This window comes from Platalea leucorodia (genome assembly GCF_965183815.1).
Source record: "Platalea leucorodia genome assembly, chromosome: 1".
NCBI lineage: Eukaryota > Metazoa > Chordata > Aves > Pelecaniformes > Threskiornithidae > Platalea > Platalea leucorodia.
Window position 1 is genome coordinate 116,833,446 of NC_138823.1, and position 15,882 is coordinate 116,849,327.

The window sequence follows — 15,882 nt, forward strand, 5'->3', positions numbered from 1 at the left end:
TATTCTGTGGTTCAGGAACAATGAGACTTACTTAAAATGCAAATAGGCCTTTCCTGTCTTTTGGTGCAAAAGTGATTCTTATTCTTGATATCTGGTGATCAGAAGAGGATGAAACTCACTGCTCTGTGCTGAAAAATTTGGGCACAAGAGTTTTTTTGCAATGTACTTTTCACATATTCAGCAGCTTTGCTATAAATGTCTGTCCCTGAAAGGAAATATCCACCTCCGTACTTCTTAAAATATCATCTCAGGTTTTTGATCATCTAAATGTTAATTAAGATGCTGGAACGCCATGATAAATAAACTAACAGCTAACTATTGTTGAAAGAGAAAGCCCCAGTCCTCTAAAAACCAAACACAATAAATCTTATCTAACATTCTTTGCTCTAAACAAACTGACACTGATAACTCAATACCTACTTTTCTAGACAATTTTCTAGACAATTTTCTAGACAATTTTCTAGACTGCTGAGCCTGTGCTTGTCGATCTTTCCACCGGATTGCTTTGCTGAGAAGAAAAATAGCTCAAAGAAGATAGGCATAGACTTGCCTATGGGAGGTGATGCTGAACTGCTCCAGAGATGATGATGATACCAGAGCTGAACAGGACAAGGGAACATGGGAGAAACTAAACCTGGTGTGGTGTCCCAAAGGAGGAGAAGCAGAGATCAATGGCTGATCTTGGTCTCAGTAATATTGGTAAACAGTGTGTTCAGTAACACTTCTTGAGAGGAAGATGATGAAAGTCAGATTTCAAACAAGATCTCCATGTTGGCAGGCTCAGATTATTTGTACCTCTGTTCTTACATGTGTTGAAATGAAAAGCCATCCAATTACAGACTTTTTTTTGTGTTTTGAGATGCTTTGAAAAAGCGGTTGAATTTTGTAGGGCCGCTTATACGTACTGAAACCTTGATCTTTCAAGGGCCTTGTACCATGATAGAGGAATTGGAAAACAGAAAAACAATATCTGAACAAAAACTATGCTGCAAAATGAAGAGAAGGGCTCTGGGCTTGCTGAAAATGTGGGAAAAGAGTTACAGAATGAAAGAACAGTCTGCCCTCAGCAAAGGGATTTAATATCCTCCCTGGTCGGCTGATGGAGTTTTAACATTGCCTGTTGCTTACAGAGCTCCATCATCAATGGGCTTGAAATGAAAGGCTGCTATGTGCCAGAAGATTAGGACAATCAATTAGGACTATAAAAGGTTTAGTTAAAAAAAAATAAAAAAGATATGCAAATAGCCAGTTGCTCTCTGGCCTTCTGCTGTTTCAAACTTACTGAGGTTTTTGGCTCTTTCCTCCTGTAGCAAAAACGCTCCCTCATCAGCGCAACCTCTTGGTGTTGTTCCTGGTCTTTAGGTTAGCACAGACTGACTGGCAGCGCCTGCAGCAACGGGCCTCGCAAACGAAATGCTGACGTGTGACTTACCATGGCCGGGACTCATCTCCCTCCCTCTTTTCCCCATTCCACAGTAGCTAGTGATGGAGCTGGCAAGTGGAGCAACAGAAGATAACTACGCGTGTCTCCACCTAAAATCTAGTGCATGGTCAGGATCTGGCCACACACAGGCTTCTGCTCCAAAGCCATTTCTTCCCTTGGATCACACATAGCTGAGGAGGACTTCATCAGAAGCTACAGGTGTATGCTACAGCATGATTTGCTCAGACTAGAGAGGATTCATGGCACCAACGTAAGTAACTGGGCAGTTATACCAGTTTGGCGGGATCAGTTTCCAGGGAAGTTATTTTTACAGTTAGCCACAATGTGTTGCTTCTTTACAGAATTTTACGAAGTGTTGCAGTTTCTTTTCCACAACAGTTTTGAAAACAAAAAATGAAATGGTAAATGTGAAAAACATTCAAATGTAACCTTTCAACCCAAGTGCAAGTTTTTTTATTTTTTTTTCCAGAAATAGTTACTGATTTCAGTGACATCACACAAGTTGGGCAGAAAAACACTTTCGTTTACTACTGCCATCTGCTCAAAGAGGCAATCTCAGCCTTCACTGTTACAACCTGAGAGAATTTAGTACTTGACACATAGCAGTGCTGGCCTAAAGTACACCTACAAGTACACTTCCATGTGGCATCAATTATCGTTTAAATGAATATGAAAAACTTCTGTCAAATGATTGTACAGAAGTTTCTGCAGCTCAGCAATGCAAAAAGAGTATTACCTGCCTGGGGGTCAATCTGGGGAGTGAAAAAATATGGACGTTAAGCTGAAATGTTACTTTCTTTCTAAATATTTAAATCATTAAACTAAAAATACCAAAAATCTGCTTTCTAAGATTTTGTCTATCAACAGGAATAATTCAATGCATCACTTGTAAACTGTCCATGGTTAGAAAGTATTTGCATTATAAGAATTCACGCTGGATCCAAGTAGAAACAACCCAAGCCAACTCAAGCCATAGCTTTTCTCGTGTACACATGTGGTTTGCACGAGCATGACTACGTGGTTTGTTGTCCAAAAGCCTTAATTAACATTGACCATAATTGTGTTACCACTATTACAGATAAGGAAACCTACAGGGCTAACAATACGCTTGGTAGCTACAACTGTCTGGCCTGTACAATGATATAACCTATAACGAATGTCTAGCAAAATCCATCAGATGATAACCTTGCTTTTAGCAAAATGATTTCCAGTGCAAAGGAGATGTTGGTGGGAAGTCACTGAAGGCATGATTTGGAGGGGAGAGGAGAAAAAAAAAAAAAAAGCAGATCAGTGTGTCAGAAGGCACTGGCACTTAGCTGGATCTCAGTAACAGAGAGCAGGGTCAATACATATATTCAGATTTAGGAGCTGTCATAGGCAAAAAATAGCTGAAATTGTGAACGGGAACAGGCAGCAGATAACTGTGTGTATGTGCATGGGTGAATGTCTGAAATTGAACTCCTCAACTCTCAAACAGGAGCCTGCTACTTGAAAGCTGCAACCAGTATGGGCTGCTTGGAAATTTTGATAACACTGTGACTAAACAAAAGTGCTGCATCCCAAATCCTCCAATTAATAAAAGAGACATGAGATCGACCCACCCGTTAAGAGGCTGATCATGCGCTGCTCTTATGCACATACACTATTTAGACTGGAGAAACTGGGAGCTTGATTTCCAGAAAGAAGATTTGGTGCCAAGAGATGGGTTTCTGAAAGGAAGAAGTGGTCTCAGAAAGAAGAAGGGGGCCCAGAAAGAAGAAGGTGAAGATCCTGGCCTGGGGAGAGGTCTGGGAAATGGGAGAAGATCTTGGAGATGAGGAAGCCATGGTCATCAATGCCAAGGATCTTGGCCAGTGGCACCTGAGACGGGTAACTGCAAGCAGTGTCACAGCAGGAACTGACATGACTTTCGGCCCAAACTTCCCAGGCCAGCAGTCACCTCCCCGCAGGGAAGGGGAGACCTAGGGAATGAAATGCTGGCAGGGAGGGAAGGAGGGAGAGAGTGTGAGGAAGAATAAGTAGGGTAAAAGCTGTAATGTCACTGATTCTTCAATAAAACCTGGTATCCAGATCCTCTCCGCATTGGCATTTATGCTGCCTCATCCTGGACAAGAGCTCAGCATAATTTTTGATTCTTTGGTTAAGCAACAGGCTGAATTTCCAGATGGGGCATTTTGAAAGAGCATCTGTGAGAGATGCACCCAAAGCCCATCAACATCTTAAGTATTTTCTGTTACTCTTCAGAAAAATCTCTGTTTCAGCTAACAAAGAGTTTGTTGCCCTTGGAGAACACCACTAAGCAGTTCAGTCTGCCAGAGCATGTCATCAGCTTGTTATGGAAAACAACTGCTCATCAGAGGCTGTTGCTCATCTGCTGCTCTCTAAGAGAAACATCCTGTGTCCTCCTTCTGGTGACATTTGAGACCCATCATACTCAGTGGCTGTTTATCCCATTGTGCTGGTTTTGGCTGGGAGAGAGTTAATTTTCTTCACAGTAGCTAGTATGGGGCTATGGTTTGGATTTGTGCTGAAAACGGTGTTGATAACACAGGGATGTTTTCATTATTGCTGAGCAGTGCTTACACAGAGTCAAGGCCTTTTCTGCCTCTCACCCCACCCGACCAGCGAGGAGGCTGGGGGTGCACAAGAAGCTGGGAGGGGACACAGCTGGCACAGCTGACCCCAACTGACCAAAGGGCTATTGCACACCACATGCCGTCATGCTCAGCATATAAAGCTGAGGGGAAGGTTGGCAGTGGGGACACTGCTCAGGGACTGGCTGGGCATCGGTCGGTTGGTGGTGAGCAATTGTTTTCATTTGCATCACTTGTCTTTCTTGGGTTTTGTTTCTCTCTCTTTGTTATTTTCTTTTTCATTACAAGGTATTATTGTTATTGTTATATTTCAATTATTAAACTGTTCAATTATTAAACTGTTTTTATCTCAATACGAGTTTTGTCTTTTACCCTTCTGGTTCTCTCCCCCATTCCACTTGGGGGGGCAGTGAGAGAACGGCTGTGTGGTGCTTAGTTGCCAGCTGGGGTTAAACCATGACACCCATCCAAAGGTTATTAATGGAAAATGGACTTCCATCCTCAGCTGTGTTCAGGGACTAGATCTAACAAGACAGTCCAAGCACCTTGGTGTAACCTTTCCATATTTGCTAGCTGTAACAAGCACTGCAAGACAGACAACATCTCACCTTGCAGCTGTAAAAAAATGTGCAGATGAACCCCGATGATGCCAATATGCTGTGCCTGGGCTTAGAGAGGAAGGCAAAGTGGTGGAACAAAATGAGGCTGCACATTGCAGCTTCTCATTTCAAGCCCGTTGATGATGGAGCTCTGTAAGCAACCAGCGATGTTAAAAAGTCATCCCCATGCTTCACAAAAAAAGACCTGGGGCAGCATAAAGTCTGTCTGGAGAGTTTCATGTGCCACAGATCTTGGGATATGAAAGATTGCTACACTTCTGAGAGGTGCAGCTAGAAAAACAGGCAATATTAGCACTGTAAATACAAGTTCCCTCATCAATGCACCCAATCCTCATTTGGAGGGATATTCCTGTGCATTAAAACTATAGTTTTTCTTTTGTGATTGCTGAGGAAGCCAATCAATGCTGTTGTAGTTCACACTGGCTCAGGGATTATACCACCTGTATGCCATTTCATCTCTTCGCTGGGAAAGTGGAATTGTTGCAGGGACTGGGGGGAAGACATAGCCACCTTTTTTTTTTTTTTTCCTTCTTCTTTCTTTCTTGCTTCCAACACATCTATTAAGCAGGAAATAATCTAGTGGTCAAAACAAAATATTTCAAGATTTTCGAGATCACTGCTTGCATGTTATAAAGGAAACTACAATGTAATCACAATTTTCAACTGAAGAGTGTGTCTTCAGAATTAGAAGTCAGGGAGAGGATCCATGTGTGTGCAGCATCCTTCAGCATGTAAGATAAACCTATGTCAAAGAGCAAAAAAAGTTGTAGATCGCGTATACCTGGAAAACTAAAATTTAGGCAGTTTAGAGAAGATAATTGCTGAAGTTGCATTTACTTGCATTCATATTATTAAAGCAGAAAGAGCACGCAATGCTCCATGTGAGCCACAAGGATCACTGCTCTCTGAGACATCCTTCTATATTAAGGACAGCAACAAGCAACTGCGGGTAGGCATTTTACTCTACATGATGGCAATGCTGTATTTCTTGCAAAAGCATTTCTGCTAATTGCCTCATTTTATGGCTTCTGCAACTCATAGTAAGGTGAAGCTCCTAATAATTTCCCTTCTAGATGATGCTTTTGTCAGCTATGTGGCAATGTAATTATCCACATAACAGTGATACTCTGGTAGACAAAGACTCTAAGTAGAAAAATAATGCTTTTACTAGAAGGTCAGCTTCAAATTTGCTTATCTGAAAATACCCAGTGTCCCACATGAACTCAGGAAAAGTACATAGCAGCACATAAAAAAAGAAATCTTATATTCTGCTTCATCCCTAGGTCTTTAACAAACCTTAAGCTTACCATTATGTTCTTCACCAGGGTTGATTTCAGTAGCAATGGCCACTACTGAGTAGGGTGTTTGGTGTTTTTCAATGTAGTTTTTGGTCAAAAATCATCTTGGCTAACATCACGTTACAATACTGATTGTAGATGTGCTGGAAATTTTGTTTGTTTTCCATCTAATTAGGCAGCAAATGTTGGTCAACATCTTGAAAGTCTCTTTTCACTGAGGATTAACTGCAGTTTCATATTAATAGCAATTTCCCCAAAATTACAGTGAGCTTGAAAATTATCTAGTAACAAATGTGAAACATGCTTGATGCTGTTCAAGGACAAATTAGAATTTAAAATATATTTCCACCCTCTTTTCTCAGCTAAGCAGTTCCTGATTATCCAATTTACTGATAACATTCTTGCCTCATCTCAGAGGAGGAAGCCCTCCCAAAGGATAAACAAACTAAATATTTGCTTTTCAATATTTGCTTTAAAGTATGTTTAACTCTTTATTACCACAGAAAAATATTAATTTAAACCAGGGATAATGTGTGGCCCTCTGTAGCTACTTTACAAATGTGGGTCTGTATGAATTGGATACTTTTTGTCATGCTTATTAAAAATAGGAGACATACTGATGGAGCTCACCTATACTGCGTATGCTGTATGTGTTTCTACCTCTTTCCATCTGTTCATATGCACTTTATGTATTTTAATAGACAAACTATCCACTTTCTGGAAATTTTGCGGGGTCCAGATGACATTATCTATACCTGACTTGTCTATAACTAACAGTTAACTGTATACTGTACAGTTTGATTAATGTAGCACTTCATATTTCCAGAAGGCTTTTGTTTAGCTCTTCTTACAGGGCTCCTCTCAGAAGGGGGAAGGTCTATGCTTATGGAGAGCTATTGAGAAAGAAATTATAGCAGAAGCCACATTCAATTTCAAGATAATAAATACGTTAAAATTATTATTTTGCATCCATTTTTTGCAGATGTGTGTTAAAAAATACAATGTTTTTGTTTGCCCTAAACCCTAGCACAGCAGGCCAGAGAGGACTGAAGTAATTCTCACTCACATCGATTCTCAAAAGTGCTAGAACATTTAGGTGCCCAGAGCCATTCAGCATCAATTGGAGCGAGAGCCTAAGTCTCCTAAAGCCAGGAGTGGATTTACTGGAGGGAAGGAGGAGGGAGAGACAGGGACTTTAGGCCATTAAATAACATATGGGATGGCACCTGGTACCAGTCACTGACAAGGTTACACAACTGCCCCTTTTCTTACAATCAAAACCAAAGGAGGCTGGATTCAGTTGCTTTTGAAAACCTCTTTCTACAGGGAAACCCTTTGCCTTCTTGCATTAATAATAAACAACATATACACACACACAATTTTATACTGTAGTAGTCTATCATCTGGAAAATAGACCTGGGAAGGCTCAGCTGTGACCGCACAAGCCCACTGGAGAGGTGGACACGAAGCCACTTCCACAAGCTGCTCCAGAGGCATCTCCTCCTCACGGGCAACTCTTTACCCTTCTCTACAGGGGACAACTCCCATGCAGTGGCAACACGAATCTCTTTCCCCGAGGTCATCTGAGCTGGGAGATGCTAGAGAGACTGGGAAGAGTGGAGGGCAGGGTCAACACTGAATGAATAACATTATTTTTTTCCTTTATCCTGCAAGAAAATCCTCAGTAAATAAAAATGCATTTTCATCTAAAGAGCTCTGGAAGAGTCCTCCAAACTACCACAGCCTTGGAAACACAGCTTCAATTACAGTCATGCTTCCCAGGAGTAATTCTACTTTGTCTAGCTGCCAAGCAGTGGTGATCACCCTGTGACTGTTTATCACATCCTTGTCTACCTGGATAATGCTGAATAAAGGCAGGCTTGGATCAAACAAGAACGCCTGCTTAATGGATTGAGGCAGCAAGCTTAAAAAAAGTCAGGAATATTCTTCATGAGGGAGCTGATCAGACTGGAGGTAGAAAGCACTGTGTCATAGTTCCTGTGAAATTTTGCTATACTTAATAAACATCCACATAAATTACAGTTATATAAACACTTCCTCAAACTATGGAGTTTTTCCATTGCTTATTAGCCGCAGTTACTGATAGGCTAAGAGAAGAGGTTCAGATGTAGCGACTAACAAAAATGGGGGACCGTAGCTCCTATCCAGATCTCTCTCTTTCCTTCATTCCTGCATTTGAAAAGCTGGGCCAATTTATCAACTTTCAGCCTAGCTTTATGGTGGATGTTGTATTACAGCTTTGGGGATAAAAGTGGTTGAAAGTTCTAGTAGCCACAGCAGCCCAGTGAAATAAAGAAATACAGGCTGCTTGTAAGAGATGTGGCCAGAAAGAATTATTCATGGCACTTTGTTGGTTGTTTGAAACTCCAGAATGACTGGCTAATCCAGAGCAGACGGCAGTAGGAGTGAGTCAATACTGAAGGGATAGCACAATTTCATTGCTTAAGCACTGTTGATTAGTAGACTGGAAGTAACTGTGCTAGGGGTTTATTATTGGTTTTATCTTTTTACTTGCTTGTTTGTTTTCTACAGGTTTCTCTGACTGAAACCTAGTTAGTTCCTTGAGAAGACAGGTACTAAGTTATTTACCTCCAGAGCTGCAAAGGTCTGGAGAATCTGCATCCAAACCAGAAACTCGATTGCCCTGAGACTAACTATAAATGCATATCTCTCAGGTGCCTACGCCAGTAATGGCATGATCCAGAAGGACCTGGTTTTGACTATTATTGGACATTGCAGAGCACAATTTTGTTTGGTCTTTCTGAAAGTTTGTGGCCCTCTAGTATGTCTTTCCAGGCAAAGATACCCCAACAGGTATGTCAATAAAACAGGTGGTGGGTCAAAATTGTGTGTCAGAGTTAAGGTTAAGCATGGAATGAAACTGCTAAGTACACTTTTGAAACACAAAGAAACATATAACAATGTTGTTATAAATGAGCACCTATTTCTTTAAAACACTGCTTTAAAGGATTGACTTTAAAGTCAGCTATTTTTAAAAGCAAAGTGGCTTTTTTGCTATACTACTTATATTTGACTTAGATGGGAATACATTAATTGCATGTAATATGCTTGGAATGTGTGGAAAATAACATTTTTTCCATGTGAGTCAGCACAGGAAATGAACTGCAAATGAGTAAAATGTTCAGAAGTCTACAGATGGAGTTTTTTTAAAAATACGCAATGTTTTTCAAGAGTATAGTAATGACATCACGTTTTCTTCAAGAGCAAAGTATCACAGAGATGACTGATGAAGAGCAAGAACTTGCTTCTGATCAGCATAGTTTAATACTCTAATCTGATGCCACATTAATTTAATAGTTTCTGTCTTTCCTGGTACCAGGTATTTGCCTCCCCTTGTTGGACATTGCCAAAGCTTACCACATTCTTGCTAAACACAGGAAATAGTAGATAACACGAAGTAAACTCAGAGGTGTTTTGACTTTTTTTTTTTCTTTTCATGGTGATGTAAAATAAACACACCAGTGTCTTCTAAATAATGATCTACTGATACATTCCACAAGATACTTTTATTTTCAAAATAATTTCCTTGCCGTGGTTAGATATTAAAATAGTAATAAATACTACTAGTAAGAACAGCAAATGAACGGGTTTCTAAGAGTCATACTGTGAGAGGATGTTCATGGGTGGATATACTTAGGAAAATATGCAACCCACCATGGAGCTGAATCCTCAATCCTAAACTAACCAATGCTTGGAGCTCACAGTGGCAGTGAGTGGCAGAAAGGAGTACAGGTTCTGCTCCAACATACTATTGATTTGCTCTGAAATTACCTGAATTATTACTTTTGATTTCAGTATTAGAACTGATGATTGTATTGGCGTATTTGATGCTGCAAGAAGGCCCCATTAATGTAAAATGGATCCTCCATGCACTCCTCAGAGCTCCCTTGAATCTGAAATTTTCTCTCTTATTTCATTTGGCAGAAAACTACTGCTTCTATATAAAATTTTCCTTCTGTTTACTGAGGTAGAACTTTAGCCCCAGTCTAGTACAGTTAGTAGGAACACTTCAACTCCTGTCTTTAATGTGAGGTATGAAGCACACTTAATATTGTTTTTTCTTTTTTGAAATTGAACCAATAAACAGAGTTTCTTTTGAATATGTTGCACTGCACTCTGGGATGCATGAAAAGCATTTGAATGAGTAAGTTTGCAGTATACTCATCCTAGTAAACATCGTCCTCTGAATGCTGAAACCAATTACATGTATTTGGCCTTTATCTTATGACTGTACTTCTGTCAAATGAACAAACAGGCACACGTGCTGCATCCCAAAGGCAACATTTGGCTCATAGTGCCTAACAATCAAGGAGAGATGATGCACATATTTTTTGTAGGAAGATAATGTTTCATGTTCCTTTGCTTTAATTTTGCTGTGAAAAGAGCAGCACAGGGAGCCTGCTGCCTCTGCTTCGAGTGTCCTCTTTGCTCTGAAGCTACAGACAGATTCTGCCACGCTAGTGAGACTGAAGTGCGTACTGCACGCTCATGCTATGCACAGTTCATCATGCTGCCTTGTACCAAACAGAGCTGCTTAGTTCATAGATCAGAGAGCCATTTAAGGTGAACGTGGAATCATTCTTGGTGGCAAAATTGAAACCATGTAAAGTCAAGCTGGGATTTTCCTGGACTCTTTCCCCCAGTCTTCAAAACATGTATCTGTCTTTGCCTTTATTCTCATCAATAAGGAATTTAAAGCCATAGACTCATTACTCTCAAATGTCACTGCCCGTGAAAAATGCAAATAGAAAGAACAAATAAGCTCCATGTTGCAAGTGTAAATTCAGAGTCCCTGCACAGAAGTGAATTTTTTTCAGCCTGCCTTTGGGAGCGGGCTTGACATAATTTCCTGAAAAGCTGCCTGTTTTGCTTCACCATCCCCATAACCAACAGTTGCACAACTTATATGGATTAATTGAGCTGCAAACAGTCACATCCAGATCTCCCATGCTGCTTAAAACACAACACAGCGAAACCACACATGACTGCATTAAGGATCAAAGAGAGAGGATTACAGGAATAGAGGAGACATCTGTCTATGAGAATCAGGGCATCTAGACTCTAAGGCACTATAAGGGAAAACTCTTAACATCTTTTCTGCCATACCTCCAAGCAAAGATGTGCTGGAGGAGGTCAGAGCAATTCACCTGACTCAGCCTGCCGCCAGACAAAATAGGTCACATTAGCTTCTTCAGCAATTATTAAAGGCTTCTTTCTCTAATGAAGTGGCTAAGATACAGAACAGAAAAGGGAAGCCTTCAGAGCATAGAAAAGAACAGAAAAAGTTCAGAAGGCAGGTGGGGTTAAAGCTGATGTTTTGAAGCTCATAGCTATGCTTCAAGACTTTCCTATCCCAGGCGGGACACAGATTGCCCAGCAAAGGAGAAGGGCATGAGTGTTTATGAACTGGAGTTACTCCCTGCAAAGTTTGCTGCCAGTAATAATCCCTCTTGAGCAGCAGTGTTTTGAAACAGTATTGCTGAGTTGTGCAGATTTGTGACGATACTAATCTCCATACAACTTCATGAGAAGCTGCCAGAAATGCGAAGGACTTATATTTGCAGTATGTATTTGTGAAACTAAGCTTTGATAGGACATCCATCCCCATTACAGAATGAGACAAGTTCTGGGCCTGCTTCCATACATAAAGTTATTTCAACTAACTGCCTATCTTCCAGACTTCCTTTCAATCTTTGGACTATGAACTTCCCTGATATTGATGCTTTACTCTTTCTCCCTTTAACTTGTTCTTCCACTTAAAGTAGAAAAAACCTTAAAAGACTGGAAAATAACACCAAAAATGTGGGATCAGAAGTCCTCTGTTTCCCTGGGTTCAGTAGAGCTGTGGTGTGGAGAGATTGACATCAGGCCTTATGTGTTTAATTCCTTAATATATGGAAGCAGGATTGTCTTGCATCAGATTTAATGTTCTGCAGACAGCTGCCTTTTCCAAAGAACATGAGCTCCCCACAAAAGTGGGGGACACTGAGCACCCTCATGTGGAAAAGGAGGTACCATTCCCTGAAAAAGGTTGACCAATCCTATCAGCATCTTTCAAGAACTTAACATACTGTTATCTGAAAGGCAGTGACTTCCATGCCAAGGGACAAGAGTTTCTTACAGTAAGCTAGACAAATTACAGACAATAGTTTGTACTCAAAGACCTACACTGCTTCTACATGAAGCTAAACCAGTGTTTCACTCCTTGTCCTGCCTAAAAACCTGGAAATTGTGTCACTCAATTTCACACTGGTACACTGCCACTGAATTTATTCCTGATCTACTGTGCTAGGACAACTAGATGATAAGTAGCAAAAAGACCAAGTCATGTGCATAACAAGCTAGCTGCAACGATGCGAATTTCTAGGACCAGACTTCTGAATAGCAACTCCTGCAGCTTCCCCACAGTGGTGACCATGCATGCTCTACACCTCCAGCCACCTGCCACCACTTCTTCCCTTCTTCTGACCTCTCCTTGCACAGCCCCATAGATAATCCACAGCATGAAGGCTGGCTTTTTAGGCCTTCCACACTGCACTGAAAATTACCTTACAAGCAGGACTCAGTATGGAGTTGTTCTCTGCACACTGAAGAGAAAAATAAATTATTAGCTCTGTCCTCTATCTGTCTGTCAGTCAGTCCCCGGCAGTAACTTACATGCCCATGGACAGTTTCAGAGAGAAGACAGGGCGATCTTTTAAAAGTATAAAGTTTGTGTGAGGTTTTGTGAATAGCAGGGATCGGGTAGAAGAATCCCAAGAAAGTCCACAGTGTGAATGCAGCTGTTATTTCTTCTGTTGACCTGGTCTCCTGTCCTCGTTGTGGCTAGGATACAGTTAATTTTCTTCCTAGTAGCTGGCATAGTGCTGTGTTTTGGATTTAGTATGAGAATAATATTGATGACACACTGATATTTTAGTTGTTGCTAAGTAGTGCTTATGCTAAGTCAAGGACTTTTCATTCTCCCATGCTCTACCAACTGAGAAGGCTGGAGATGCACAAGAAGCTGGGAGGGAGCACAGCCAGGACAGCTGACCCAAACTGGCCAAAGGGCTATGCCATACCATGTGATGTCATGCTCAGCATATAAACTAGGGGAAAGCTGGCTGGGGGGCCACTGCTCAGGGACTGGCTGGGCATGGGTCAGTTGGTGCTGAGCAATTGTTTTTCCTTTGCATCACTTGTCTTTCTTAGGTTTTATTTCTCTCTCTTGTTGTTATTTTCCTTTTCATTACAATTTATTATTATTATTATATTTCAGTTATTAAACTGTTCTTATCTCAACCCACAAGTGTTCTCACTTTTACTCTTCCAGTTCTCTCCCCCATTCCCACTGCGGGGACGGGCAGGGAGTGAGCGAGTGGCTGTGTGGTGCTTAGTTGTTAGCTGGGGTTAAATCGCGACATCTCCCAAAACACGTCCCCTAGACAGCCAACATGCCCACACAAGCAGCTCGGGGCCTACCACCCAGCAGATGATACTTCTTGCCCAATTGTCGCTTAGGAGAGATGTGAGACAGCTGGAGGAGGTAGGCATGGTTGCTACAGTGAATGGGAACTGGGGGCACACACAAGGAGCAAGAGAGTTAGAATTACTGCTGTGGAAAAGAGTAAGGACAGCGGAAATAAATTTGCAAGACGGATCTCTGCTCTTTCTAGTGTAACATACAACAGAGTTTGTGCTTGGTGCTCAGTATAACCTGAATGAGAGAGGAATTTGACTGTAGCTGAAACCCTCACCTGTGACTTGTGATAACAGTATGTGTCTACAAGGCAAGAGATCTGTCAACGCATGTAGAACTTGTATTAGCCTGTGGCAGATGTGACATAAGTCCAGATCCTTTTTGCATGAATATTCTCAAGTAGACATCTGGGCTCACATAAGTTATGGAAAGGTCATCCTGCACGTTCTAGCACGGACACCCACACAGATTTAAAAAATCGTTTCTTACCAACAATCATGTGGTTGCAGACATCGCAGAAGGTGGGTTTTTTGAAGATGTGCTCTTGGAAGATGTGAGCTTTGTTGTTTTCTGGCAGCTGCTGGGTTCTGGTGGGGGAGGACGCCTGGCTCTCTGAGCTGGGGAGCTGCCCAGTGCTTGTGCTCACCTCAGGCATCAAGTCTACTTGCAGTTTCACATCACTATTAGTCCTCTGGAAGAAATTGTCAGCACTTTTACTCCGCAAGCTTTTGGTCTTGAAGGAGAGTGATCGTTTCAGTTTCTGCAGCTGCAACAAATAAGCCAGTTACAATTACTGCCTTTTCCTCCCCAACAGCAAGGCAAGGCTCCTGGTTTTGGGGTGTGCTGTTGACAAGTGAACCTGGGAGCCACTGGCAGACCTTGAACCACCTGAACAATAAAACTGACTTTAGAATTTAACCAGCAATTTCAGAGCAAAGAAAACAGATCCCAATCAGAAAATAAACTACTCTACATATGCTTTCTGATAGACAATAAACTTTATAGCCCTAATGAATGCTTCTATTGGTCTTTTCTTTCAGGTATGACAGCAAAGAGGTACTGCAGAGAGTTGTACACATTGGAGAATATATCCTTTGTATTCAAGCATGAGACAACTTAGAGTGTTATTCATCCTTGCATGGTCCTGTAAGCAGCCTGTAAAGCCATTTCAGGAACAGCTCCTCACTCAAGAGGAGTGAATAGAGTAAATATATTTGATATACTTAAATTTCTTGAATTTGGCAGAAAAAGAGATTATATGCAGTTTTGACTGAGAAATTCTTGTTTTATTTTTTTTAAAGGAAAGAAGGCTGAGGAGCAGTAATGGTATAATTAATTAGCCAACTGATAGTTAATGCATTAATTAATTAATACTAGTTAACACACATTCACATATATTCTTGTATATTGTATTGTGTATTGATTGTCAGACTATTAAGCACCACAATAAGGTGTTATTAACTTACATTTGTCAGCTCAAACTCTTTACCTGTAAACTGCCTTTTACTTTATCAGACCTCCTCTCGTCCTTCCTCCCCCCTGATTTTATATAAGGCTGAGAAGGGTGCTAGGTGAGGCACAAAAGCTATCAGGATATCAGCTACACAAATTTGCGGGTTTGTCAACTCCAGTGGCCCACAAGTAGAGCCTGGGTAAAAGGAAAGCCAGCTCTGCGTCCACTTCATGTTTGCTGTCTCTGAAGTGTAGCACATCCATATCACCTTTCACTCAGCATTATTCTAACCGCTGCAAAATCATTTCAATCACTGCTGCAATTCTCTGGGTGAATGTGATGTAACAACTGAAATTTTCCATGCCGCTCAGGCTGCCTGCGGTAACCAGCAGGAATGGTTTATATTAGAAACTGTTTATGTTAGAAGCAATGATGATCAGGAATCATAATTCACACTAATATAAAGGGAAGGAGTTCACATACTTTCCCAAAAAAGCATGGCACTGGTCTGTCACACTGACTTAGTGGTCTCAGAGCACTTGCTCTCCCCAGCTTCTATTCCTGATCCACCCATTTTCTTTATGATGCAGCCAAAAGCACGCGGTCGGAGAGGGGCCTCAAGGCATCCCAGGGGGAAGCCTCTCTTCTACCTTCAGACACGGGCAGGTTGCTCTTGGAGAAGGGACACACTCCAGCTCTCTTCCCCACGTTTCACAACAAACTCCCTGAGTCCACTAAACAGCCAAAGAGCTGCTATTGCCTCTGGTTAACAGTGTTTGGCTTTGCTACATGGAAGCAAACTGCATTCTGCTCCCTGAGCCGTTTCTCCACAGTGATTTCGGGAGTAGGAAGGGATCAGAGCCAGGGGCCCATCCCACATGCACCACTCTGACTCACAACTCTCTCTGGGTTCACAGGAGCAGCCCTGGATCCAAATGAAGGAAATACTCACCTGTTTGCAAGAAACTC

The 15,882-nt window shown here is 41.5% G+C and overlaps 1 protein-coding gene across 2 annotated transcripts in view; it reads right to left on the reverse strand.

The window, feature by feature from the left end:
• Positions 1–15,882, reverse strand: part of STAC (SH3 and cysteine rich domain) — a gene marked incomplete at both ends in the record, with an annotated part of 72,649 nt that overhangs the window by 34,640 nt on the left and 22,127 nt on the right. For both annotated transcript variants that reach the window (XM_082326869.1, XM_082326870.1), the window contains one exon: positions 13,950–14,226. In XM_082326869.1, coding sequence (XP_082182995.1) covers positions 13,950–14,226 — 277 coding nt within the window. The remainder of the gene's footprint in view (positions 1–13,949; positions 14,227–15,882) is intronic.